This window comes from Anopheles cruzii, chromosome 3 (assembly GCF_943734635.1).
Source record: "Anopheles cruzii chromosome 3, idAnoCruzAS_RS32_06, whole genome shotgun sequence".
Taxonomy (NCBI): domain Eukaryota; kingdom Metazoa; phylum Arthropoda; class Insecta; order Diptera; family Culicidae; genus Anopheles; species Anopheles cruzii.
This window is the reverse complement of record NC_069145.1, coordinates 82,409,863-82,437,407: the sequence shown is the minus strand read 5'-3', so window position 1 is coordinate 82,437,407 and position 27,545 is coordinate 82,409,863. Positions and strand designations below refer to the sequence as shown.

General features: G+C 44.7%; 2 protein-coding genes across 2 annotated transcripts; one reads left to right on the top strand and one right to left on the bottom strand.

Annotated features, from left to right (window-relative positions):
* Positions 1-424: 424 nt before the first annotated feature.
* Positions 425-3,180, top strand: LOC128271142 (ribonuclease Z, mitochondrial). The gene is made up of 6 exons (XM_053008581.1): positions 425-1,659; positions 1,718-1,822; positions 1,886-2,107; positions 2,169-2,311; positions 2,372-2,526; positions 2,584-3,180. Exons 1-6 carry the CDS (start codon positions 425-427, stop codon positions 3,178-3,180), a joined length of 2,457 nt encoding a protein of 818 aa, XP_052864541.1.
* A 5,323-nt stretch (positions 3,181-8,503) lies between these two features.
* On the bottom strand, positions 8,504-26,965 carry LOC128273781 (uncharacterized). The gene is made up of 6 exons (XM_053011819.1): positions 26,924-26,965; positions 16,053-16,283; positions 15,764-15,890; positions 15,523-15,675; positions 14,179-14,352; positions 8,504-8,679 (listed from the first exon to the last, which is right to left on the bottom strand). Exons 2-6 carry the CDS (start codon positions 16,251-16,253, stop codon positions 8,504-8,506), a joined length of 831 nt encoding a protein of 276 aa, XP_052867779.1. The 5' UTR covers positions 16,254-16,283; positions 26,924-26,965.
* Positions 26,966-27,545: the final 580 nt, after the last annotated feature.

Genomic DNA, 27,545 nt, shown 5'->3' with positions numbered 1-27,545 from the left:
GCGAAAAATGGCTGCCTGATGAACGATGAACGCGCTCTTTGGAAGCTTGCAGGCTGTACCTGGATTGAAGAAAGTTTGTCGCTCGGCCGAAATTTCAAGCCAACTGTAGCGAAAGGATAGTCCATAGAAGGTCGCACGCCACTTTTTGTCATCCAGCCTGCTAACTAGAGCTAAGGGAATATCAGCAAACTAACAGTCTGATAATCAAAACGGATTAAATTAGTTGTAACATTGATCGATTTTAAAAACTATATGAGTTCATTGTTTAAAAAAGGCCAAATTCCGCCGGTATCATTTGTAAACAATCGCTGTCGACCCAACTGTCATTCTGAAGTAATGTGGAGATGAGGGCAAAAAGATGATTTAACATTGCACGTTGTTTGAAATTCTGTGCACTACTTTCGAAAGTGAAATCGCGCAATCTATGTATAAATTGCTTCATGTAGTTAGTAATTTCGTGCCCAGACGCCGCTATTCAGTCAATAAAAAGCTCCAGAAAGTGCTCAGCCAGCTCAGCAGCAAAATGCCACTCGATCCAAAACACATTGCCGAGGCACAGAAGCAGCGGTTAAAACTGAAACAGAAGGTAGCTAAAATATCACCTGGCATCGTTAACCTTCAGGTGTTGGGCTGCGGATCCGCGGGTACTCCTGCTTCGGTGTACCTCTTCACTGACCAGACCCGGTATCTGTTCAACTGCGGCGAAGGTACGCAACGGCTGGCGTACGAGCACAAGACGAAGCTGTCTTGCTTGGAGAACATTTTTATGACCCGGACGAGCTGGGACCGAATCGGTGGGCTACCGGGCATATGTTTGACGATGCAGGACGTTGGCGTACCGGCGGTATCGCTTCACGGGCCACCCGGCCTGGGTGAGCTTTTCAAGGCGATGCGCCGGTTCGTTATTCTTAAGGATATGAAGGTGGAGGCATCCGAGTGGGCTACGGGCGACGTATTTGAAGATCACGTCATGACCCTGCGCTACGTGGTGATCAAGCGCGAGGTAACGGGATCCCCGAAGGCCGGTAGTTCCGACGAGGACAATAAACAGTACGAGGAACCGCTGGTGGACGATACCGACTATTACGCGTACGAGAGGAAAAAAGAACCAGCGACGGCCGAGACCAGCCAACGCTCACAGCACTTCAATTGGATCAAACGGCAAGAGGAGACGGTTATGGCGTACATCTGTAAGCTGAAGCCGCGCTCTGGCCAGCTGTCGCTTGAGAAGTGTGTTGATTTTGGTGTTCCTCCGGGACCACTATTGGGCCAGTTGAAGAATGGAAACGACGTAACGCTACCCGATGGACGGGTGGTGCGATCGAGTGACGTGCGTGCTCCCGACGATCCTGGACCCGTGTTCATCTTTATTGACATTCCCAGCGAAGAGTATCTGAGCGATTTGCAACAGAAGGCCGAACTATTCGCTCCTTATCAACAGGGAGCTACGGACAGTTCCGATCAGGCGTTGTACGTTATTCACTTTAGTCCTTTGGAGGTTATGCGTTGCGCGGAATACAAAGAATTTATGGATCGCTTTGCCGCCAGTACGCGGCATATTGCGCTAAACGAGGTTAACAGTTTTTCGGGATACACTGCTGCTCACCGCATTCAATACCACTTAAATCAATTGGACGATCAAATGTTTCCTTTGTTGAAGTAAGTAAGTGAATGGCTTAAAAGCAACTATTACGCTAAAAACCATTGAACATTTTAGGGAAGCAAACAATGACTACAGCAAACCACATGGAAATGAGTGTGATCTGGTGCGATCCTCTTCCCTCACCTATCTGCACATTCGACCCCCGAAGGGTATTGAGAGGTAAATTATGAGTATGCAAATAGATTCACTATCATAGCGTAATGTGTCATCAACCATCCGTAGATCTCAAGAGGCTACACTGAGTCCATCGGAATATTTAAGCGAGTTAGAGCAACTACCGGATTTCAAAAGTGCCTTGAATGACTGGAAACGACTGTTCGAACAGCACAACTGCCGTACGGGAACGGTACGAACCGAACAATTTCCCCGATTGATATTCCTTGGCACGGGATCTTCTATACCGAACAAAACGCGAAACGTTAGCGCAACGTTAATACTGACAAAGTGAGAAACGAGTCAAACGCAGCAGGAGATGCTAGTGAAAATAACAATTGATGTTTTCCAGTCCACATTCATCCATTTTGCTCGACTGTGGCGAAGGTACGGTCGGCCAGATAGTTCGCTTCTTTGGAAAAGTGCAAGCAGAAGCTGTGTTGCGATCACTTAAGGCGGTCTACATTTCACATCTTCACGCCGATCATCATTTGGGTAACTAAACTTGCGAAACCCGCTTTTCTAACTTATGACCAGTTTGATTTGTATCCGCAGGACTGATTGGGCTCTTGCAAACGCGTAGCAAACTGAAAAATTGTGAGCGCTTGACGCTACTGGCGCCTGAACAAATTTCGTACTGGCTTCGTCTTTATGACTGTAGGTTTGAGAGCATCAGCAAGGACTACATGTTGATCAAGAATGCTGACATGGTAAGCTTCCTTGACTGCCGCCTCATTCGCAACTACCTCATGAGTAATTGATTTCAGTTGGAAAACCCGTTAAAGGATGAGCGGCTGTTAGACATGGGCATAAAGGAGGTCACCACTTGTCGCGTTAGGCACTGTCCGCACTCATTCGGAGTGGCCCTAAAAACCGTGCCTATTGGCTCAAACACTGAGGAAGACGTGAAGATCACTTACAGTGGCGATACTATGCCTTGCGAAAGTCTCATCGAGTTGGGTCGTAACTCCACAGTCTTGATACACGAGGCCACGATGGAGGACGAGCTGGTGGCAGAAGCGCGCATCAAAATGCACAGCACACTGTCACAAGCCATCGAGCAGGGTCGAAAGATGGGAGCTCGATATACGTTGCTGACCCATTTCAGTCAACGTTACGCCAAGATTCCGCGTCTTCAGCCGGAACAGCAAAGCGTGGGCCTAGGCACTGATCTGGGTATCGCTTTCGACAACATGGAAGTAACACTGGACGATCTACCGACGCTTAGTAAGCTCTATCCGGCTCTGAAGGCCATGTTTATTAGCCACTTCGAGGAAATGGAGCAAAAAGCCATAAAACGGGGCAACAAACGAATGCGTTTAGAGGCGGCCCAAAATGGAAGTAAAAAGCTTTTGCCCACGTGAGATGATTTGGGAAACAATAAAAGTTTGCAAGAGCGCAAGGTACGTTAACCGCTGTTTTATGTCATCATAATTTACATATTCCGCTTACCGGTGGTGGGATTACATGTTTCTCAAGACTGTTCGATTTATTTTTCACATAGTTCAATGTATATTTGTTCACTTCGTATTATCTAAATCTTGTTCGATCATTACTCCGACGTACTCTCACTTGGCTGCAGGTTCTTCGGTTGCACCTTTCGCCACTCGCCACGCTTGTATGCTCCTCGTTCTGCTGGCTATTATTCGGAACGGGTCGGTGTTTACAATGATTAAATAAGTTTTCCTCCCTTTTCGTTATAAAAGCATTGCAATGCAGATTGTTTTAGCATGTGTTTTTTGCCGTAGGGAAAAGTAGTCGTTTGCTTTCATGGCGCTGTTATCTCTGCTGTGCCCCTTAGAACAAGATAGTATTTAATTTGTCTTATCTAAATTTTCCGATTGATGCGTACATTATTTTCTTATCGCTATTCTGTTAGTAAGTGTCGGAAGAAATTCTTTAGCATTGTCTAAACCTTAAGGTAACGTGTATTAATCCTCAGGAAAGTTCCTCTGTCGCTACTTCATTGCGGAATCTATTAGTTTCTGGTGCGTATCATCGTGTTATCGTGTTGTTGCATGCAAAAAAAACATACTGCCACCGGTGAAGATTTTCTACTTCGTTCGTGCGTGTTTCTGCTGAAGCTATATGCAGGCGTTATTTCAACTAGTTTATTAGTGTTATAATCTTTTCGAAGGCTCTTAATTTATGTGAATATATCCTTTTCGCGTAATTTTCATGCACAATCGATCACATTTATATGCAGTCACTCAAGTTAACGAAAAGTTCAGTCGAGATGCAAAATAGCTTCTGTGAATATTTGGTTTGCTTTACAAATTTTACGCCATGTTCAACTAAACAAAGATGTTGCAACCAAACTCGCCTCAGCGCGTTCCTAAAATGCGTTTTCCGGTGTCTGGGCAAGACCTAATTCGACTGCTGTTCTACAGGAAAACGCTATATATTCTCTAGAAAAAGGAAGCAAAGAGAAACATTATTGTTATTGTTTGGCATCTTTACCCATTGGAATGCTCTCGGGGTTCGCTCTGATAAAAGTCGTTCGATGGATCACCATCCCAAAAAGGGTAGTTTCGTTTAACTTAATTTGAAATGGAGCGAACAAAATGAAGTATCACGTTATGACTTTGTTCGAATTTGTAGTGGCGGGATTTGGGACTAAATTTTTTTGTTTCTGTTAACATGACTGGCCAGTTTCACTGCAGATCGACGTATGCCCCATGTCATTTTAGGTTTACGCTCGCTCGTGTTGACTGAATTATAGCTAAGCTATTACTGAACTATTCGTCTTTTGCATTCGCCTAAGTGAATCACTGCAATGACGATAGTGCTTTGTGGGTTAAATATTCATTGAATCGAGGGAAGAAAAATGAGTTTGAGTCCGGTAATACTTTCAGGTGGTTTATCCCTCTACAACTCTTCGAAATGCATATCAATATTTAATCATTTCTCTGCTGATTACACTCTTTGCCGACCGGGCAATAGATGTTCGAGTCAAATTTGTCGTTTATATCAGCTCCCTGGAACATGCTTATAGAAAAAGATTTGAAAATAGATCTTAGCTATAAATTGGTCGGAGTATATTGTTTTAGTAGGTGTACGTTTTATTTTATTTTATCATTCCTTCAAGCCTGGCTTGGTTGATTTTCATCTACATGAAATTCATGATGAAAAAACAGTGCTGAAACTTTGCCCAGACTATTTCTACGTTCATGTTTTGCTTCGCGGTATTCACAAATCGTAATGGCGATCGTTCGTTGCTGTGATAAAAACAACTCATTTATCTGAAACGCAATCGTCCGTCCAACAATTATACAACAGTGAAAGAAATCGACGGCAAACAAAGTTAAATGTAATCTGTTTGCTCTACTATTGCGCACGTCGAAGCATGTTAGAATTTCAACAACTTCGATGTGATTTTTTTTAACTTTTTCTTTCTCGTTTGATAAACTGCTTAACCAGTTAATTCTCAGGCTTATTTCGTCAGGTAATTGGTAGATGTCCCGATATGAAACGATTTCCGATGATGCTATCAGTTATTCAGCTACTCTTTACCTCACCATGAGTTTGTGTACTCGTTTTGAACAACCTCACACGTTGTTCTGTAAGCATGGAAAACGCGTTTGTTTCGTAATAATGGTCGCAAATACACCGTTAAACACAAACTCAGCAAGTGCAATTCAACTTCAGATTGTTACAAGCAATGACAAGCGGTTCGAATGGAATTAAAATAAAATCCTTTCCAGTTCCACTGATAAACAGGCGTCACCAAACAAACGTTAACCACTCTTTCGCCTAGCACATAAACTTGTCACTCTAACACGTTTACGGTGAAAACTTTCAGTTCACACGATTTGGCAATGCGGGGTGAACTTTAAGTCATGCCGCAATGGTAGTGATAGGAACCACAGTTTTGGAATGACCTTCAAGAAACAGTAGTTCCATGTGTCAACGAAACTCGTCCAACAACAGGGTCAACTATCACGTCGGTTCGGAACGAAATATACTTTTGCTGCAAACTTGCGGATATCAGTTGCAATCATGAACTCATGCTTACCAATGACCTCTCCAAACGTGCGGGATTACAAAATATACCGAAATTTCTTATATTTCTGAAGATTGTTGTTTTCATTGTTGGGCTGATGGCCTCACGGAACGGAATTGATGTGAGCCCAAGCGATGCATGTCGTGCGGACATATCCATAATCAGTTTTCGGAACTCATTTCCTACTCTACCGAACTAAGGCGTATGCTAATCAAACTTATTTTTAGTTTCTTCGTCTAAGAAATATGATAAATGTTTTCGTACACGAATACAAATGTGTTCCATGGACGCACATGATAGCAGAACATAAGTCAAATGCGGAAGATTCCCTTGAAATATTGAAAAAAGGAAAGAATTACAGTAAAGCCGTTCCATGAATCCGAAGAAAATCACACACCTTAGGCGGGGTTTTCTCTTGGCTACTCCAGAAAACGCTTACCACCATAACGCCAAGGTCATACATTGTTCGTCAGCATAAAAGAGAACAAAAGAAACTTCATATGATTATCTAACCGTTGCTGCATGTAGCTGATCTTTAACGTCTTCCACTTTTGAACAAGGACTCTTATCGGCTCGTCGGTGTAAATATTTGCCCTCGGCTAAACCTTACAGGGGTTGTTTGGAAAATTTTCCGCCATTTTACAGGAGGCAAACTCACGGCAGAACAAACAATGTGGTTTGTTTTTCTGGAAGATTCGAAAAGGAACCAATTAACACATCGTACCAATTTAAACATGGCTTTATCAGCATCGTAATTATCCCGCATAATAAACTATTCATTACGATAAACTAGAGCATAACAGGATCAAACTTCTTATGATCTTTTAATATTTTAATTTCTTCGCATTTTTTCTTTGATAATAGTGCATTTAGCACGTGAAACGTGTCTCAACGTCACAGGTACTTATTTTTTAACTTTAAACATCAGTGGCTTGAAGAATGGAACCAAAAAAATTCACTTAACATTGATGTAAATTTTGTGTATTAATTTGAAGGATGTATCGTTGGCTACTTAGTGGCGTGGAATTTTGTAAGAGGAAAAACCGCAAGCATCGAAGAATGTGCCTCAGATCGAGGGAAGCTACTTGGATATACAATTTTCAACTGATTCACGCATCCAGATAATCATGATCCCACCGTGCTTGATTTCAAGTCCTCTACTGTTTGAAACTTGGATTCTTCTCGGTTTCTCTTTAAACAATTTCCGGCGAAGGCAGTTTAAGTGCAGAAGTACCATGCGACAGAAACGTATCAGCATTCCGGTATGAAGCGCAGTTTTTTATTACGTCGAATACTGTATTGCTGCTATCTAGTGTTGATAATTAGGTGCGAATGTTGTTGCTGGTGTATGCGTTTCTTTGGTGTAGTTTTCGGATGAAAAAGATTTCACATATATTAATTTCTGTTTAGCATGTTTATGATTTGCAACGTTACTTAGTTCGTCTCTGCATGGCCTCGAAAGCGTAAAAATGCGATTTTGGTACAATTCCGGTTTACTTCTTAGCGTTGCCATAGTTGCCCAGAAACAAGTCGAGACAATGCTAGCGGTGTTGCGATGTGCAAGCTTTAGCACGAATGCCAGCCGATTTTCTTCTGGTACTCGTATATAAAATGTTTAATAGTACCGCTTGACCACTGTGCAAGTGAAACTAACTTGAATTTGTAACTAGTTGCTAGAGAGCGTCATCGTAGCTGTGTAACATTTTCAGCATCGTTTATCATATGAATAATTTGAAAATCTTATTATCTAACGCATGGTTCGCAGAAGTGATGTTGTATGCTCTTACCGTTGATGTGTGTGTTTTTTTAAATATTTTGCATATCTTTACACATAAAAAGGGTATGTTTCTTTTCGGCTTTTTTCCCTTCTTTCACGGTATCTTTTTTCTACGCTTCGTACAACATAAGTGCGTTTTACGATTGAGTGTGCGAGAAAAAAATGTACACCGAACTTTTCTTCCCCACACAATAATACTCTAGATGATGACTAGGGGACGTTGGGTTTTCGTACGAGTTCGCTTGTCGAGTTGCTTCTTTTAATTGTTGCGTTCGATAAAAAAACTCACTTAATGGGCTCTCGGTAGCTTACCAATAAATTTATCAGATTTTTTTCCTGCCATTTAAGCATTTATTTCCTTCATATTTAATCTAGCGATCGATGAAATGATGAGTAGAAATGGTTAAAATCAGTTGTTCCATGTTTGCTATCATGCAAAGTAAACTAAACACCGGTTTTTTTCTAGTCTACGGACGTTTAAAGGTTAAACTTAAGATCGTGATTCCAAAGAAAACATTAAAATATTCGTTAAGAACTGCATCACTAACGCTGTTCTGTAAGTTTACCGAGCGATGCATTTGCGTTGTTCCGTATGCATCATGTTGCATTAATATGAGTGAACAAAGCCGGACTCTTGGCAATAACTATTAGTTCGACGACCTGGTTAAATGCTCTATGGACTTTGAATCGTGTGGGTGCTTGTGTACAATCAACTTTCAATGGGAATGCTTCAGTGATCTAAGAGATGTGAGCCGAAATCGGGAAGCCACCGCAATAACATAAATATTCATCATCACATGTTACCTAAGCAAACTGTTTCCTCTCGACTAAGTAGCAACAGAAACAGCCGTTGCCATAGCACCCCGTGAAGAAATCAACCATCCGCTCCGTTCCGAAGGCTCGATACTTAGATGTCGGTCATATGGATGGCGCCGGTGTGACCGTTGCCCAACAGCAACCGCTTATCGTTGTCCGCTCCGGGGGGTGATTGACCCACGTTCCGCGAATAGTAGTCGGGATCGCCATAGCTACTGTCCTCTTCCAAAATTTTCTCCAGCAGAATCTCACCGGATGTACCCAGCACTGCATGGGTTCCGAGTGATGGATTGGGGATTAACCGTTAGTCCAGATTTTTATATACAAACCCCCATTTGATTTCCGGCAATCAGGACAATCCAGCAGGAGGTCGGTGGCGTCGTTAAAAGAGAGCGTTAATAAAACAGAAACGATTAAATAAGGTTGGCTAATGGACGATGTCATGTCCTAAGTAGGGCACCATCAAAAGCTGAAACTCGCACCCAGGAAACGGAAACGGAATAATTACAATTACAAACAGCAAGACATGTAAAGCACAACGATTCGCGGTAGGACGTACACATACCATAGCAAGCATTAAAAGTGTAGTGAAATAGCACTTGTTTGCAATTGTTGGAGAGCCACAAACACCAAATTTAGCTCCATGGCGGCATTTAGACAAAACCATGCGATACATCACAGTTTGCAAAATACGAACATCCTCTCGAGACCGAAAATTTGGTGGAGAAAACGAAAAAAACAATAGATATGGCAACGCCACCACCGGCAAGGAATGCGGAGTGGATTGGAACTTTTGAAAAAATAAACGATTGGTGCACGGCCGGGTGTGAGTCGTGTTTGGATAGAGGATCGAAAAATGGTTTATCGTGAACGGTTTGTTGTTATCGCCAGCAAAAAAGGGAGGATCATTTAATTTTGAACTACCGACCCGAGAAGTAGATGATAAGAAAAGCGAAAAAGGGTCATAAGCAGACAGATGGAAAGCGAGATAATGATCCGGGCCAAAGGGGCTTATTTTTCGTGATAATACTGAGAATTGCAGATGCGACGCGCAACAAAAGGATACAAAATCAGGCAGCCAAACCATGTTCCGGCTCGAAGCAGAGATCTTCATCGAAACACCAAACTGCTACAATGCCCAGCTTTCTCATCGCTAAGTCCGTGCGATTTCGACGACTCAATTCTAATACGAACATAATTGAAACGGAATGCAGTGCAACGCATGAAACATCGTTAGGCCAAAACGTAAGATCATAACTTCAGAAAAACATCGAATTTTGGTATCTCCTACTTTACTTTGCATAGAGATGTGTAAATAAGTTTTAGCAATTGATAGTAAGTATTGCCCATCTCTACCTCTCTCTCTCTTTTTCTCTCTGTTCGGTTTCACGGATAGTTATTGCTCTGTCGGCATGTGGATGCTGTGGAGTTCAATACACCTAAAGGAGTTTTATTCGTTAGGCAAAAAAGGAAGGTTCAACCGAAAAAGAAGGTAAAATCAGTCAACAGATTGAAGAGGAGAACAAATAGAGTGACGTACAGTTAAAGAAAGCTAATACGCTTAACAAAAAAATATCATCACAAATTTGTAATAAAGTAAAGCAGCGTTCAGTTCGGTACAAGTTATTGTTTGTTCATAGATTTAATTGTTATTGCCCTTTGATTGATGGAACCGTTTTAAATAATTTTATCGTGTTGTGACAGTATTAACGTGTGTTGCGCCATATGGTTTATTGTGTTGCGAGTGACAATTTTCATGGCGTCACAACATTAGTTTTTTTGTACTCTGCGGTAATGATTGCGTTTGTGTCGAAGATTTATAATATTAGTTGATTTTTCTTTACTATTGTTTTTGGTAAAGTTTTCATAATCTTTGGCAGACGAGATCCTTTGTTAAATATGTTTGTTGATTTTTTATTTGATTCTTGTAACTTTAAAAGTTGAGGATTTATGGCAACATTTGTGTTTAGCTAACGAGGTAACGGACATAGTTGTTATAATATCACATTAATATTTCGACGTGTGGTTTATAGTTTATTGGCATTATTAACGCAACTGTAGTCAAATCGTAAGTTTGTAATTTAATTAACACGTATTAACGAATCCGGTGAGCCGCGAAATGCAAGCAGAGAATTTTCGTAAATTCCGGGAAATATAAAGTAACGTACAGAGGTACAAATAATAGTTTGAAAGGTATGCATTTAAAGGACATAGAAAGAATGAAAAGAGAAAGAGAAAGTGTTAGAGTGAAAGGAAATCACCATAAGATGGTAGAGTTTCTGGTTTTTTGTTAGTAAAAGAGAGTGCCGGAGATGCACCGCGTGTTGTGTCATTCGCAAATAAAGCAAATTCGAGCAAATAGAGGATGGCTATGAAGGAAGAACATTAAGACTTACAATTATTGGCAAGGATTACAACGTAAGATTTCTTGTTTATAATACACCATTTCAAGTGAACAAAAATGTGTGCGAACAAAAATTTCCAAGAAATTTCAGAATGAGCAAAGCGCAACGGAAGCACGAAGAATACAATTTTAAAACAGAAGAAACCGGCACTGGTATCTATGACAATGAGAGAACGGGGAGAAGATTTCGAAGAAGTCGAATTAAGTGATATCAATCATTTTCGAGCACCTTAACCATGGGCCATTTAATTCAATCGCACGTGAACCCCCGATAGCAACCAAGCGTCAATAGAGCTCCAAATATCGTTCCCTTCCCTGGCATTTCAATTTAATTACGAAATGGAAGAGGAGTATAGGTTTCCGGAAACGACTCGACCAATCATAATAGCCATTGGTCATTCGCTTGATCGGGCATTTTGAGCAGTGCTCACTTTGATAACTAAAACTAATGTGTTTCAGGTAGTTACCGTTCATCATCAGATAGGAGAGGAGATACACTTCGTTTGAATCATGTATTGAGCGAATGCGAAAGTAAAATGAAACTTTTATTTCGATTCATCATACACCTTGTCCACTTAATTCAATACCGTTGAAACAAACAGTGAAGAAAATGATCTTAATGATTGCCTCATTTGACCGAAAACTAAAACTTAATATTGTAATTCTTTTATTTTCCATGTTTAACATTTGATTTCTTGCAAAGCACTAAGAGGCACTAAGTTTGCTGTACGAAAGGTACCACTGACAATTGGAAAATAATTCAATAGTAACGGAACAAATAATTGACAAGAACAAGGAACTACAAAGCATTGACAATATGTTATGAAAGAAACGCCCAAGCTGTGACTGGATTGCAATAGGACGATACAACACCATCGAGCAAGAGCATCAAGAGAGACATTTTTTAAGGAGAGAAATAATTCTGGAACGGACATTATTGCCGAACAATTCGTGTATCGGTGAAACTAAACTAAAGAAACGGCTGAAACGGCAGGGAACATTATCCTGCTCAGTTTTGTCTGGCCCAGATGAACGCCATAAATCGCTCGATCAAGGTATCCATCAAATAGTACCAGTATACAATGACACATGTAAGCAATAACAGAAAGCAATAAAGATTGAAAAAAGGTATCGTTACAACACAACTGCGTTGCATGTAGCCGTAGCGATAGCAAGAAGCCACACGATAAACGTTACGATAAATGAAACAACAATTGGTACATCAAACGTTCGGGACAAACGAGAACACGATGCAGGCAAGAAGAGAACTTGGTGCTGCACTTGCCTTGGCTCTGCCAGCTGCTGTCGCTCCGCTAAGATGACGCTCGTGCAGTGACATTCTTACAAAGCATAGCCTTTCGCAGCCAAGGAAGGTTAGGATTATTTTGTTTTTCGTTTGCAAGTTTGCAAGTTTTTTCCACATGGTTGAAGGCATCGCGAAACAGGATAGTTGCGTTTGACGAAGCGCATGGTACGGAGGCAACCAGAAGAGCGTTAGTTTGCAAAACGAACGGGGTGATTGAAGTGTGTAAAAATAAAAATGAAAAAGTGACGGAATTCGATTGCGAAGCACTCATTGGCAGCAGAGTTGAAATAAACAAAGATCACAACAGAAGTCGAGGTATAGCGAAATCGTATCGAATGCAAAAGGAACGACTGTTGCTGCCTCTGGGAAAGAAGCTCGGGGCTGTATACGGTTTTGCTGACATGTGATGGACGTAAACAATATGAACCTTCACACTCTACGTAGTGGCACCTGGCGTGATGGGCACACAGCTCTAGGCACGCACCATAGTGCATTTTTAGCACTATGGTTTTTTCAGGACCATCAGGAGTTTCATTGGAAAGTTTTTTTTGCACCCTTATGTCGCTATTATTAGTATTCGACGTTAATTTGGCACAGCACGAAATTGGAACACGACGGTCGAAATTGTTGCACAATGCTTGCCGACACGGGTGTATGAAGTTTTACGGTCTAAACACTGTTTGACCAGCACATTGAATTTAAGCGAACCGTTCAAAAATCAGACTGACACGAGGGCTATGAATATTCATTATCAGCACGCGGCCTAGCAGTTCGCCACGAGGGCGGTAACGTTATTGTGAATGAATGATGTAAATGACGCACGGTGCGGGTCGATGGAGGCGCATGGTGACTCATGCATTGGGCGACAGCGGCCAGGCGCCTCCATGTAGCTGCGACCTCGGAAAAAGTAGACGTAGATTGTTAAATGAACCGTGGGTGTTGGAAGCTTGCTTCAAAACAAAAGCCAATTGAATGTACTACCGTTGCCTTGGGACCCCAGCCTTGCGACTGACAATTAGAATAGCAAAGTTTATTCGAAATTAACGCATTATGTTCGTTACGATCGGCTCAAACGGGCTCGCAAAGATACGATCCCGGCACCAGTGCGGTTAATCGGTCGAGCTTTATGGTGCCATCATATCATGAAGAAATCTGCGAGGAGACAATTTAATCAAGATAAATTAACATTTTATGCCTCTCTTTCGTTATGCCGCGACACACAAGACGCTAATAAATTTCTTTTTAATCTATCCAGTGAAGGGTGCATCAGTGTATTACTGGTATGCCGGACCGTGACCTTTAAAGGTTGCGGCTGGAATTTTCATTACATCGAGCGTCTTTGAGGAACATGTTGAAGTATGAAGACAAAGAGAGATAGAGATAAGCTAGACGCTATCAAAAGGAGTTGATATAAAAGCATAAGATGGTGTAAACAGAATGAAAAATTAATGAAAGAGCCACTAAAGTATCGGCAAATGTGTACTCTGCAGAGAATGGATGGACCAGTCATCCGTATTGATCAAGCAGCATAATTGGTTCAGCAGTCGCAGCCGAATGCAACCGAATGAGGGTTGGAACGAACCGAGAAGCCGAACTCGAATGCACTCATGGGAAGCTGCGGATCTGATAGTGCAGCAAGGTTGGTGAAAAAGATAAAATCCTCGGAAAAATCGTAAGCATAAAAAGCGAGCAAATGGACAGATGATGAAAGAAGAAGGAGCATGTTTCGAACATAAAATAAGATTAATGTGCATCCCCAATGCGATCGGTTCACGAGGATTTATGAAGTGGGAACTATGGAGCGTTGGGAACCAGCGTAGGATCATGTTTCCCGTCTTGATGCTATTATGCTACTAATGATGATGAAAAGAGTGGTGGTGGCGATATGGTGGTGGCATAAAATAAAATGACCCAATGAACTTGGAAAAGCGAGTATGACTGAGGGTTGTGGCGGTGGTGGTGTCACTGCTAAGCAACGACAGATGGTCGTCCATTCTCTTTTCATCGGAAAATAATGTATCTACATTACCTCCACCCAGTGTGCGCCAAAACTTACCTCCGGACGGAGTTGTCGGGGTGACCACTTCGCTGCTGGTTGGCGTCAGCAGAACGTTCGAGTTGGACAGATCGTCCAGGCCTCGCTCGGCGGCACCCTTCTGGATCTGCATAGCTTTGCGATGGTGGCGTGTGGTCAACCCTCCAGTTTCGACGTCACGCTCCAGTCGATGTCCTGCGATGGAAAAAAACGGACGACGTCGGTGAGCAGGGGATCGTTGGTGATGTGGAGCGAATCGATACTGATTCGCTCGACTAAACCACTGCGACCGTCAGACCGAGGGAGTGCAGCTTTTGCGTCTTACGCGTTCCATGTCAATGACACAGCCTCGGCGATGTGGTCTTAAGGAATTTGACGGCAAGATCAGAATTAAGCCACTAGGTTCCTTCCGGTATTACCGTTTTGGTTGGATGATATCCGGGTTTGAAGCGACCGCGTGAAGGGTGGTTTTGGTGGCACCTTTTCGGGTACTTCGATAGTAGCTTTATTTTGTTTCGCAGTTTCTTTTATCGTACCTTCAGGACAGAATTGCACAGGCCACAAAGAGGCTTTGTTGGGCGAACGAAAGTGCGCCACATAAAACCGTACGAAATTTGGCACCTTTTTTGGTGACCCCTTTTTGCACGAATTCTCGTTTGAGTAGTGGCTGAGAATACTAAACTCGCAAAAATACTGCCATCACGTTCTGAAGTACCGGGAGCAACAAACCGAGGACAGAAAAGTTTGCAATCGAAACATTAAGTTCATTAACAACATATCTATGCTGCAATAAGCTACCGTTAGACAAGGGGACGATAGACTATTTGGCTCTGTAAATAGTAAATTTGGAAATAATTGAACCATACAAATCAAAAAGCGTCAGCAACACTTGTTCACCAAGCAGTTTAAACGTTTAAATGGATCGATAAATGCCTCATTGTGTTAATATTCCGTTGTGTTTAAAGTGAAACATGATCATAAAGGGTGGCTATGTCATGGATAAAACATCGTCCCGATCCGTACCAAACGCTGCTTAATAACATTCTCTAGATGTATGCTGTCAAAATCGTTAAATTCCCACCAATAAGTGTTCCTACCAGCGCTTATTCGTTGTGACACTTCAAGATGCGACATTTCAGTTTCTTGAGCACTATGTGCCGTCCAGCGAGAGATAATGTTGGACGGATGGAACGATAGCTAGCTTTCCCTAGCTTTCCTACTTCCTGCATCTGATCATTTATGGATGTTCGAGCTGTTTCGCGCCCGTTGGGCACGTAGTGCCAAGCGACAGTTGTAGTTATACACCGGAATTGGTACGGGCCACGTGTCCCGGTATCGTATTTCTTGTTTGCTTGGCTTACTCACCGGAACGAGAGCGTGTTAGCTGCCGTTGGACGTAGCTCTCGAGGTCCTGTTCCTCCCGATTGCTTATCACACAGTTAAGGACGATTAGAAATATGCCCAGACCGACGGCAAACAGTCCCGTGCATATTAGCTCGTTCCACCAGGATCCTTTGCCTGCAGAGCGGTCGGAAGAGAATAATGGTCAATTTCAAAAAAGTTTCTGAACAACAACTACATCCAGTGGACCCCAAATGGTACCGACCTAGTAGGTGCCACGATTGTTGCGGTTGATTTGATAGATTATCTGGAAAAAACCCAGCGCCTAATAAAAAGATTCCGAAAACTACGAACACGACTCCTATGTGCAGCATGCCGATGCTGGTGACTACCTGCGGAAGGCACGTGGTAAGCAGAGGAGGAGGGATAACCCATGATGGGATGCGTCTAATCCAATTTCCCGTCTAGCATCGATACGTCACTCGAAGATTGGCAAATTTTCCGTTCTCTCGAGTGACTGCCGGCGTAAGATGGACAGAGTTTGGTGGACTTACTTTCGTATCCAAATTATTGTTATCTGTGATGTGTACTTTATGGGGATGAAACTTTCGGCGCGTTGAGCCATGCGGCGAATGGGTGTCGCCGCTTTCCGAGCTCTGTATGCTGTAGCGTCGCTCCCGGGCCTTGCGCTGATTGTCGCGCCTCTTGCGCTGCCGCTTGATGGCAAGCGCCGAATGGATGCCGACCGAATGCATTTTTGCAATGCGCCGCTCGTTTGCCTATTCCTGTGGGTGAAACAAATGGCAAAACTTCATTCAGCGTGTACACGAAGGATTGAAGGAGTTATATACAGATAGTTGCATATAAATGAAGATTTCCCTAAGTTTGATAACTCTTTTAAAATTAAAAGCAAAATTACTAAAAGTAATATTGCACCCGCTCAATCCGGCAGGAATTGGATCAATAAACAATAAAAACTTCGTGACAACTTCCGTTTACAAGTTGCTGGCAGCAGCTCTACTGGCAGACAATCGATAACACTAACGAATCGTTGGGGTAAAGCTACCCCTTTAGCAATTATCTTTTACGTCCATCTGTCTGCGTTCTGATCTATCGCCAATAACATGGATCCAATTAGCGATGGCTCCGGTACTGCTGGTTAGAGATTGTCAGAAGAAACACAATAAACTTTGGTGACTGTTGTGTTAATTCGATTTGCCAAGGGATGAGCCATTAGTTGCTGATTTCTCTAGGGTGCCCGCTGGAGAAGGAATGTCCGGCGTGTCACGTTGCGGCTTAGTTTTATAAATGAGGTTCAATGAATTTAGTGACTACTCTCTACTTCGAACCTCATTTGAATCGCGCTGAAATATGCAAGCCGTGTCAAATGTTATTCTCTTGACGATTAATTCAAATAAAAGTGACGCAACGGCTGAATGGCGTTGTGAAAGCACAATCACCGTCACGGATTCGTGGGCCCACCGGTCCCACACGAATTGGATTTTACAATTTATTATACAATTTTACTGCAATAACGCAAATCAACCACCCATTCATCATATTGTTTTTGGCGCAAAAAAGTAAATGGCAAACACTTGCTGAAACGGAACCCGATGATAATGTCCTTCTCGTGGGACTTTCGTGGTACGAACGGCCGAAACACGCACCGGTTTCGGGTTGAATTATGTCAATTGAATGATGGTGCCTCACACGCCACGAATGCTTTCGACCGTGCACGGCCAGTGATGAACCGTCAATTTTGTTTTAATATTTATGTTTCGAACCCCTTCGCCTTCGGCGCTATTTGAAGTCAACATATTCTTCACCGGTTAGTCCCGAAAATAAATTCAGGATTGAAAGGAACAACCATTTGCTGTAAATCCTCATAAAACCGTGAAAATGGCGCTCTTGGTACGGCCATCACCACCGTCGTAATGAGTCATGTACGAGCAGCAGTTTCATCGAGAAGATTTGTTTTACACCGATGTAAACCATCCACCGCCATCGAGGGTTTTCGTCGTATAGAAGACAAACGCAACCTCGTTCGGGAGTATGTTACTAGTGGGGTCATACCCGAGACAGCCGGCCGTACAGTAACACCGTCCGTCACCAGCCCAATGGCAATGGCAATGGAGGCAATGGAGCTCTCAAAGCTCCGGAAAACTGCGAAAACACCCGCAGCTTTTGCCGGGAACGCTTCTTTTTTGCTCGTTCCAGATGGCACGTGGAATGTTTCGCGCATGCCCCGAGCACGGGACGATGCGGCTGCGGTGACTACGAACTACACTTGGAATCAAAGTAGTCGCCGCCTGTTAGTAACACACTGTCAGCATGTTTATCCAGCGATGCAAGCGTATGATTGAATTCGAAATTAATTACATAGCAGCCCATGAACTGTGTGAACCACATCCGAAAATGTGTTATGTGCACCAAAGAATTACTCTGAAATTCTATTTCCATGGCCAAATAACAGCGGAGAAAATCAACATCACTAAACAGCCTCGTGTTTACCGGGAATGCGACCGCACTCTGGCGCCGGATCGAATTTACGGTGAACACTATTTGTCATTAAACGTTTAATTGATTGACAAACACGGTGACAGGCGCCGTCTGTCTTTGCGGAATGCTCCGAACGATTTTTCTGTCCTTTGTGGCTGTGGCTTGGACACAAATTGTCATTTGTCCATCATTGCGGAACGATTGCGGTTAGCAAAATGGTTGCTGCTAGCTTTTAAACCACAATCAACAATCCGTACGCAGGACTTTATCGTTCGCCGGCGTTTCTGAATGATCGATAACGGTCTGCCGGTTCTGCCAGTTCTTCGCCTAAAACTTGCGTGACCCAATGGCGAACGAAGGTCAAGGATCTACTCGATTCACAGCAACGTTGGGCCGGCGTTTGAATCGAACCGTTGGCGGTAGCGGTCGATTGAGAAGCTCAGTTGAAACAACTGACCTGGAACACTGAAAAAAGGACTCAGGAAGGAAGGGTTTCTATTGATTTTACAATCAATTTGTCGCGCTCGGATAACTCGACTCCGGGCCGCGAGTTGACGAGCTTAACGAGGAGAAAATCGGCTGACGCTTGCTGGCTTCCCTTCTCGTAGATTAATAGGGCTAAATAAGTTAGCCAGTTTCGCCAGCAGCAACAGCAAAACATGAAACGGCATACGAACGAATAGCGAGATGAAAGGAAAACATTGCCCAGCATCCTGGCGACACTCCACTCTCGCCCTGCCTGCAGTATTCGTGGACTGGCTCCAACGGACCGGAACCGGGGGTCTGTTGTGGGTTGTTTTTTTTAGCGCTGCGCGTGGCAAGTAACGAAATTGTCCCTAGAGGCACGGGATTCGTTTTCGGGGTCTCCATTAGCAAGATATCGCTTTCTTTCCGCCGTGACGATGCTGGGCTTTCCGGTTTTCGGCCTAACTCGACAAGCGTCGTCTGAGCGGCTCGGTGACTTTGGGGAGCCGACTGTGGCCGCCCGTTTACGCCTTACGGACCTCGGATCGGTGGTCAGAGCTTTAAGGATTTCCTACGCCATTTATTCTACGCCAGGGCTCGAACAAATCGGTGTGGGCAAGTGTTTCGCGCAAAGACGCTGTAAAACTGCACAACGAAAGACCTGCCAACGACAGCACGTTGGTGTCGGGCGAATCGCCGCGGGCCTCCGTGCAGCTGTTGTTGGCATGAAAAGTCTGCTGTCCTTGAGTCAATGGCGCCGTAAAGTATGCGTTTGTTGTTTGCCGGCCGCGTTGGCTATAAGACGGAGAGGACGAGCTACGCGCCGTTTGAGCAGGAATCAGAAAACCGTGCACCCTTTGGAATGGTATCGATCATCGATGGAACCACAAAGAGCGAACTACACGTCATGATTTGCACACTAATGGAATATTTCCGCCTCCGGTATCACTCACACCACTCAACGGTGACCAAACAGACCGCGGAATGTACGAACACAGTGCCCGTGAGACCAGATTGAAATAAATTTCACCTTTCAAAACCAGCAATTTATGGGTTTTACCGTGTAAAATAACCCCCGTCGCCCTCACTAAGGTCCCAGCAATGGGCATTGACGGTGGCGCTACGGGGAAAAAGCTTTTCGTCACCACACTCTCCATCGACGCCCACAGTCACGTTCACGACCCGCGGTCGTGTAGAACATTGTGTATTGATTGTTAATGTGTGGTAAACCGTCATTTATCAGAAGAATGTCACATTGAACAACTTTCATCGTGGCGTGTCGCTCGAGGACATTCAGTCGGGGACATTCACTGGGAAAATTTGATTATTACTACATTACTTTGATGGAGTAAACATGGACACCGCTCGTGGGGTATTACAATCGAACTGCCAACATTCGTTGGAGAACTTACGGTTCCGAAAAGGACCACGCAAAAGTGAACCAAAGGAGGTTCCGACGTACTTTAGGCCGGCGCTAGACTTTGCCGGCACCGTACCCTAGCACACCGTCGGAGCATGTAATTATTTTAGCTTTCTGTGAAGATGTGTCCGGACCCTTTCAACAGGTGCTTGTCTACCTTACGCGTCAGTCAGCAAGATGCCATTACGCAGCAGCTGGTTCCCGGTAAAGGTAAACGCAATCCGCTATCCGTTGATTTAGCTCAACATATAAAGGTTCGTCGGGCCCCGGCCACCGAAAAGGGTTACATGAAATGGGTTTTCATGTCATTATTCGAATTTTGTTGAGTGAAGGATCCATCCCGTCCTACGCGGATACCACGTTCGTGGTGCGTAACAAGTGTTTTTTGACGTGGGATCTTCTTTTGATGTAAGGGGAGAAGTGTTTGAATAAAACCCGTCTGTAGTCGATGCTTGGCAAGGGCGACACGTGCCGGTTGTGTTGCCTTCCTGGCAAAGAACAACTAATTAAATCAGCACTAACCATAATGCCAACACAAATGGATGGTTCCTTCCGACGCTTTAGAACCATTGTTAGGACCCCCGTAGTGAAGTGACACAATTGAGGGTTGACCGCACGTTGCTTCACAAGAAGCTTGCCAGCCATCGATCTTTCCAACAGCCAAGTATTTGCTTAACATTTAAGCACAGTTGTTCGATGCTGTTTTGGGCGTTTACGAGTACGGGGCAGGATGGCAGGCGGTGTAATTGATGCAACATGCACTCACAGACCTCACCATGCCTCCATATCCTTTTGGGACGCCTCCTGAAGAGAACGGCTCGCGTGGTGTGCAAAACACATGTTTCCACCGTACGGTTGGAGCTGTGTCGCAAAGGATGATCCACTGAGTACACCGACAGAGTCTTAAAGGCTCAGCAGACTTCACGCCCCGTCGGGTAGGCGCGCTCGAGTATGGTGCTGCTCGTTTGTCATGTACGACAGCCGGCATGGCAAGCCGTTGGAGAGTGCATTTGAAGGGCCGCCGCTCGATCCAGCCGACACCACTTGCATTCTAAACGGAAATGTCAATAACAGCGATACTTCGTGGGTTGAACAAAAGCTGCAAAGTTCATCCGGGCACCAACCGGGTGGAAGCATGAAGTGGAAAAGCAGCCATCAATAGCAGCCGCATCTGCCGGGGCGGGTGGTCTCGCCTGCGAAGGTACTGAGCGTGGCAGCTTTAAAGCTGTTTGCTGCACAACGGGAAGGATTTGTATGTAATTCCTTAAAAAAATAGGGCACTGGCTTTGACGAGACCATGTGACGCGGACGTAAATAAGTATGCTCCCTGGTGTCTTTCGGTTATGGAAGCCTTCCCCCCGGGGGAAACACACGCCATCCGCCCAACAATCAGGTTGCGTGGAACGCAACAGCGTTGCGTCACGTTGCCATTCAAAGCTGTCAAATCCGGGGCTTCTCATTATTTTTCAGCTTGTGATCTGAATTTATGGCCCTCCTTACTCGGCGGGATGGCCATTGTCAATCAACCCGTCAATCAAGCGCCAATCCGGCGAGGTCGACGGACGAAAAGTGTCAAAGTGCCCCAATCGAGTGTAAACGGCGAGACCCGAAAGTCCCCAAATAAATTTTGCCATTCAGAGGGTAGCATTTTTCCTTTGAAAAAATCCTGCGCACTTGGGCTGTTTCTTGTGCCCTTGTCCTCTTTGTCAAATGACTAATGTTGCTGTGCAAACGGAGCACCAGCACCATCAAACAATGTACAGTAAATGAGATGAAAAATTACCACTTGAAAGCCGTTCGTCCGTCACTGTCTTGCGGCCTCAATTGTGCCGTGAAGCGTGTAGCGAAACGTAACGTTTTGATCCTAACGCCATGGAAGCGTTGCATTGTCCGAGCAGGAGCATAAAGCATATGATTACCATAATTCCGTCCTCGCTGGAGATTGTCGAGGGTCCCCGGGGGAAATCTTAACATACAGCCTATGCAATGTGGGGCATGAAAATGACGAGCTATCCTGTCCATTGACACCAATTCGTCGCACGGTACGCAGCTTATCTTCGAATGCAATTGACAGCTCACGTCCGACGGGAGCATCAAAACAACGCTACACGATGATGCTGAGGTCCCTAACGTAATGCTATTTCTATTAATCCTCCCCCGGGAGGCTGGTCGCAATGGTATCCGCCAGCCTAACCACACGCTCACCGAGGATGGGGATGCTTCGCGATAAGCTCCCGTTTCACCTTTGAGGCGGCAAGCGAAAATCTGCTGGACAGCAATAAAGTACGCTCTCAGGGTCTGGCTCGTTCCGACGGAACTTCAGACGGATGGCAGCTTGCAGCAGCTTGACAGATTGTACGGTACGCCATTGTACGACACTTGTCCGAGATGATTGTTACAGCCACTTGACTCGCACTCAGGTTGCCCCATTCAAGCGCTACCTAAATTCTGCTCCGAATCTTAATAATGCCCACGGACAATGAGCTGAAGCTACGTCACAACCGCTGGGTTCGTGTTTTCACGAACAGCAGACCAGTCCACCGATGGCGTTTCGGAACGTGCTACACTTTAAAGCTGGCAGGCCCGAGGCTAGAAATCTTGTTGACTTGTACGGTTTTCGTTGCTTCGGAACTGCTTGTTAACATTACGTGGCATTTCTTATCAAAAACACGATATTTGGAGTAACGAAATTGAACAAACTCATATCGCCAGAACAAGCTCTTGACTCTGCTGGCACGAGAGTCTGGTTGGCCAAAAAGGGCGACCAATACTAATGGTCATATCAACCTGCCCTTGAGCACACAGGTGACCAGCACCGGTAGCGCGGAACGGATGGCAACCTGGGTTCAGCATTTTCCTGGGAGTTGCCTCGCCTTCGGGCCACCCTCGGCCGACACAATGGCAAACGGTGCCAAGGATTCGAATCGAGTTTCCCCACGGGGACGGTACAAACCGATTCGCTGACTTTCAGCATACACTCCCGCTCGGTTGGTCAGTGCGTGCAATGTAATCATTCGCTGCCAGCAATTTCGTGTCTCTGCGGAGCCTGCCACGACGACGGGGCACTCGCCCGGACCCATTTTCCGTTCTACAGGTGGCGTCTATGGGGTGAAAAATGGTGCCAATCCCGTGTCTAGACAGGACGAGCAGATGCTTTGTGTGTGTTTGAGGGGGCGAATCTCGTTTTCAAGTTAATTTGATCGAAATGTGCTCGAGTGTGCTGGTGCTTTGTTGTAAAATTGCTAACACGTTCCGCCAGCGTCGCTCAGCAGAACAACGGCTCGTGGTACGCCGTTTCGGTGTAAAAAGGAAACAACATTGTGCAAGTTGGCATGAAGTACAAAAGTCAGCAATGTGTTGTTGCGGGTTGTTGCTCGTTTTTTTCCACCGACACTCGGGGAAAGGCTCTCGGCCGTAGAAAGGTTACGACTTCTGCGTCATCGTGTGGCTGTTCTTCTCCGGGCTCGGGTCGGGTTTACACAGTGGTAAATGAAACCATCGCGCCATGAAATACGAGGAAATACAGGTTCCATTGTAAAATGAAACACATTAATCCATCCACGGGCAAGCAACATGCAATTAAGCGTCTCGTCAACCAGCACGCATTGCTTCGAATGCTTCCAAACGCTTTAATTTCAAAGTAACAAAGGAATTAAAAAGTTACACTAAAAACATTGAGTGTCATAAAGACAGCAAATTAACTGACTTTTGGTTTTTGTTTTGCTGTCGTAACAACTGAATCGCAAAGGTCATCGCTGGACTCGGAGATACCCAGCAAGGCCCCATTGGGGCGATGGATAATTTATCACTTTCCGCGGCGCAAAACTACATCGATGGGCCCCCGGGCTAATTTCATTACGCCACACTTTATTCTGTCAGTAGTCCAATTTGTGCCGCCGCTAGCTGTAACTCGACCCAATTAATGGCGCCGATCGACTGTGCTTTTTTATAGTCCGCTTGATCTGTGCATGCTATCGATCGTCCCCGTTCCCTCAGGACATTTCCAGTTTCGGGGCCTTAGTATGCGGTTCAAATCGCACATCGTGCTGAGCTATATTTAAGTAAAAATACACATAAATTGATTAGCAGTTGCTCATGGAAGGTTCTCATGAACATTTTCTTCCTTCTTGGGAACGCTTGGGTCACGTTCGAACGATAGAACACTTTCCATGAGTGCAGCATTGTATTGAGCGCCATTTCACAATGCAGCTCCATTTGTTTATTGGAGCATGGAGTGCAGAACGTGGCCTGCATTTCTATCGCCATTATCGGCAAGTTTATTTCATACGAGTCCCCGGCAATTAAAAACTAACCGCGAAACGCGGTTCGGAAGTAAGTAGATTAATGAACAACAACGCGTCAGAATCGTTCAAATGAAACGAGATTACAGTTACTGTTAGGGAAACTGGATCAAGTTCCGAATAAATCAAGTCCCCGAAATGCCCATTTCGGGTATCTAATTTAAAGTTTAAATTTCATCGCTTTTCATCAGCCTTCGGAAAGTTTGGGCAAAACTTTCTCTATTATGCCCGCCTGGATCGTGATCTGCTTTCGTTCATCGAGTTGTTGGCGGGCGAACTGTGAAAGATGGGTTTAATCTCATTTCCCCGCTAGGCAGCGTGGCGTAGGTTACATCTTCCCGACACTAACGAACCATGAATGCCTTATGGGACGGATGGGTATGATGTAGCTATTGAAAGGCGCCCATGTACGCTGCAGCATACATTACTGCCTCGCGATAACGATGCGGTGGTGCAGGAATTACTGCGATTTATGCTAAATAGAGTTGCACTTTTGAGCAGTTCCCAGCTCCACCATTCACGACTCGCACAACGCGCTGTCTACAATGTAACGGTGCCGCTTGTTGTTTTACCGTATTTCGATGTTAAATGTGTGCTAACGAACCGCTTGCGCTGGCAGAACTTGAAAGGTCAAACCTACAGAAAGTGTTACTCCACGTCGGCGAACAAATGGGCACTTCGTTAGGTTTAATTTGCTTGTTATAATCACCATAACACCACCGTCGCATATTTTTTATTTATATGATTTTCGTTTCCCAAAACTGTTGGTTGGTCGAGACGGGATCGCGATGAATAATGAACCTCTCGGGGGCGCAAATTTAGAAAGCGTTATGGTAATTTATGTTACTACTGGTGTCGGTGTAAAGCTTGCCTTCCAAAGCGTTGTATTGGCAGGGAGCGGACCAACAGTACACAGAAGATAGAGCCTCGCATAGGAGGAGAGCGCTTGCTGGCAGATAAGACCTCTTAGAGAAAGTAATGGGAAGAATAAATTTCATGTGCCGTGTGTGATAGCTTCATAACATCGTACCAGATCAATATCAATGACTGAGATTCGATAGAGCAAGTTACTTGCCGTGGGCAATAAGCATTACTCGACATTGGCTGCCACTCGGGCATGTTTCACGTCGCATGAACCGTAAGTCCCATGGGTGCGAGTGGTGCAAAGTTTCAACATTAGCTTACAAGCAGGACAAGTCTTGAGTCCCAACAATTTGTAACGCACTATACGAGCGATTATTTGTTAGTAATGTAAAGTGTATCCTATAATAATGGTGAAAAACTTTCTTCACAACACGTTCTCTTTGGAATCGGAACAATACTACCTACGAACTGCCCAGGACTGCTGCCAGAAGATGAAGTCTACTCAAAGGTATAACTTTTCCGGAAGTTTTCATCGGATTTTTCTCCCATTTTTCCTACAAATCCCATAACGTATTGTCGGACTACTTAAATGTCGAAAGCTCATCGTTACAGCATCCGCGGTGTTGCTAGCGGTAACGTGATGATTCGAAGCAATTCAGTATGAAACGAAATCAAAGCAAGCGGAGAAAGATTTAAAAAAAATGGACAACTTCCATTATGCGCTAAAAGTGTTTCGAGCCTGCATTAGGAATGAATCCTGTCCGTTTCACTCCCCTCTTTGGCAAAGTATATGCTCCACATGTAATTGTGATTCAAAAGTGCCGTGTCCGTTATATGTTTTTGGTGGTTTTAATGTGCTTCAAAACTCACCACTCAAGCACAAGATTATACCGTTAAGAAGCTCACATCTCACGTAGTTCCGGCGGAAGCGCCGCTTCTGCGGTTAGTAAACACGATCCTTGCACGCTTGACCAGCTGAGATACGGACGTGAGGTGCTTTTTGATGTTGTTTAATAAAACCTAATCCGCTTAGTGGTGATGGCTGATGGGAAGTAATTATCGTACTACGCCCGGGGGCAAAGGGCAAAGTATCGTCCGGAAAAGAAAAGATTACCCTCGGCGACTCGGCCGAGCAAGAAGCGCGAAAAATGAGCATAAAGACGGCCGACAATGTTTGGCCATTGCCATTTGGGCTAAAGCAATTTATTGACTATCGAAGCGGACCAAGGGTTTCGTTGTACAAACATTTTCCATTTCGGAAGAATATTAATTAGCATATGGAAGAAAAGTTGGCGACGGCCCGGGGGGCAGTCTACCAAAAGAGCCACAAAGGACACATCGGGACCGTATTTGCCATGGTTGCGGGAGCGGCCGTCTTTGTTTCTTGCCGGGCGAACAAAAAAACGCGTCCCACCGGTGGTGCGATGATGGAAAATTCTTAGTCACAATTTTCCACCGCCCTCGGGGTGGCCGAGAGACCGAAAGGAGGTCGTTCGATTAATGGTGTTCTCTCGCGCGGATCGAGAGCGAAGGTACAAGGAACACACAAGCTTCGCTCTGCTGATAGATTCGGGTCCGTTCTAGTCAACTCTGGTTATTGTCTGCTTCTCTTTCGCTCGCTCTCTCGGCCGTTGATGGGCTAAATGGCAAGTTTATTGACCTATATTTTCACGCCACCATCCGCCAGTCGCCACGCTTACACTAAACGTGGACGAAGAGGGTGAGTTTGTCAAAAGTATACTCCATCATCACGTGCTCCTCGTGCGGTTGCAACGGCCGGACGAGAAGCGTCGAGCAAAAACCGAGCGCACGTCTGGAACACGGGTTCTGAAAAGAAGGGAACAAAAATACACCTCGATTTACTATCAGAACATACCTTATTTATGATGGCTTTTCTGGCCCCCTCGTGGGTTAAAGTGGAGACGCGGGGATGCAGTTGGTCAGCACCGGGCCGTTGCTCTGCTTACAAAGGGAAAAAGCAATGTACCGAGGGGTGAGCGAAATGCACTGAGCAAAAGAATGGTGCCAACAACACACACCTTTGGGGATATCTGAGAAATGACTAAACTTCTTCCACTATTGAGCCTGTGCGCCCTTATGGCTGATGCAATTCCTGACACAAGTCGACAGCACTTGACACGAAAATGCACTTTTACATTTGCTCGCTGCACCTTTAGTGCACCGGTGCGTTGGGCATCGTTTCAAAAGAAAATGCTGGCTTTACTTTGTACGATTTTCACTTTCCAAACAAAAACAATGAAGCTGGGGCTCTGCCATCGAATGGATGCGTATTTGCACGTAGCACTCACACACACACACACCAGCGCAGACACAGATATACAGAGACACGAATTCACTGTGCCCGGTGATGGTTTGTTTTCTTTTTCGCCTAATATTTGTTTGCTTTATGCTTTCCCTGCCAGGGGAGAGACGTCAAGTGACCAATTTTCCTATCGCATTTTTTCCCACCCTTTGGGATTTTCTTTTCGAACACTGTG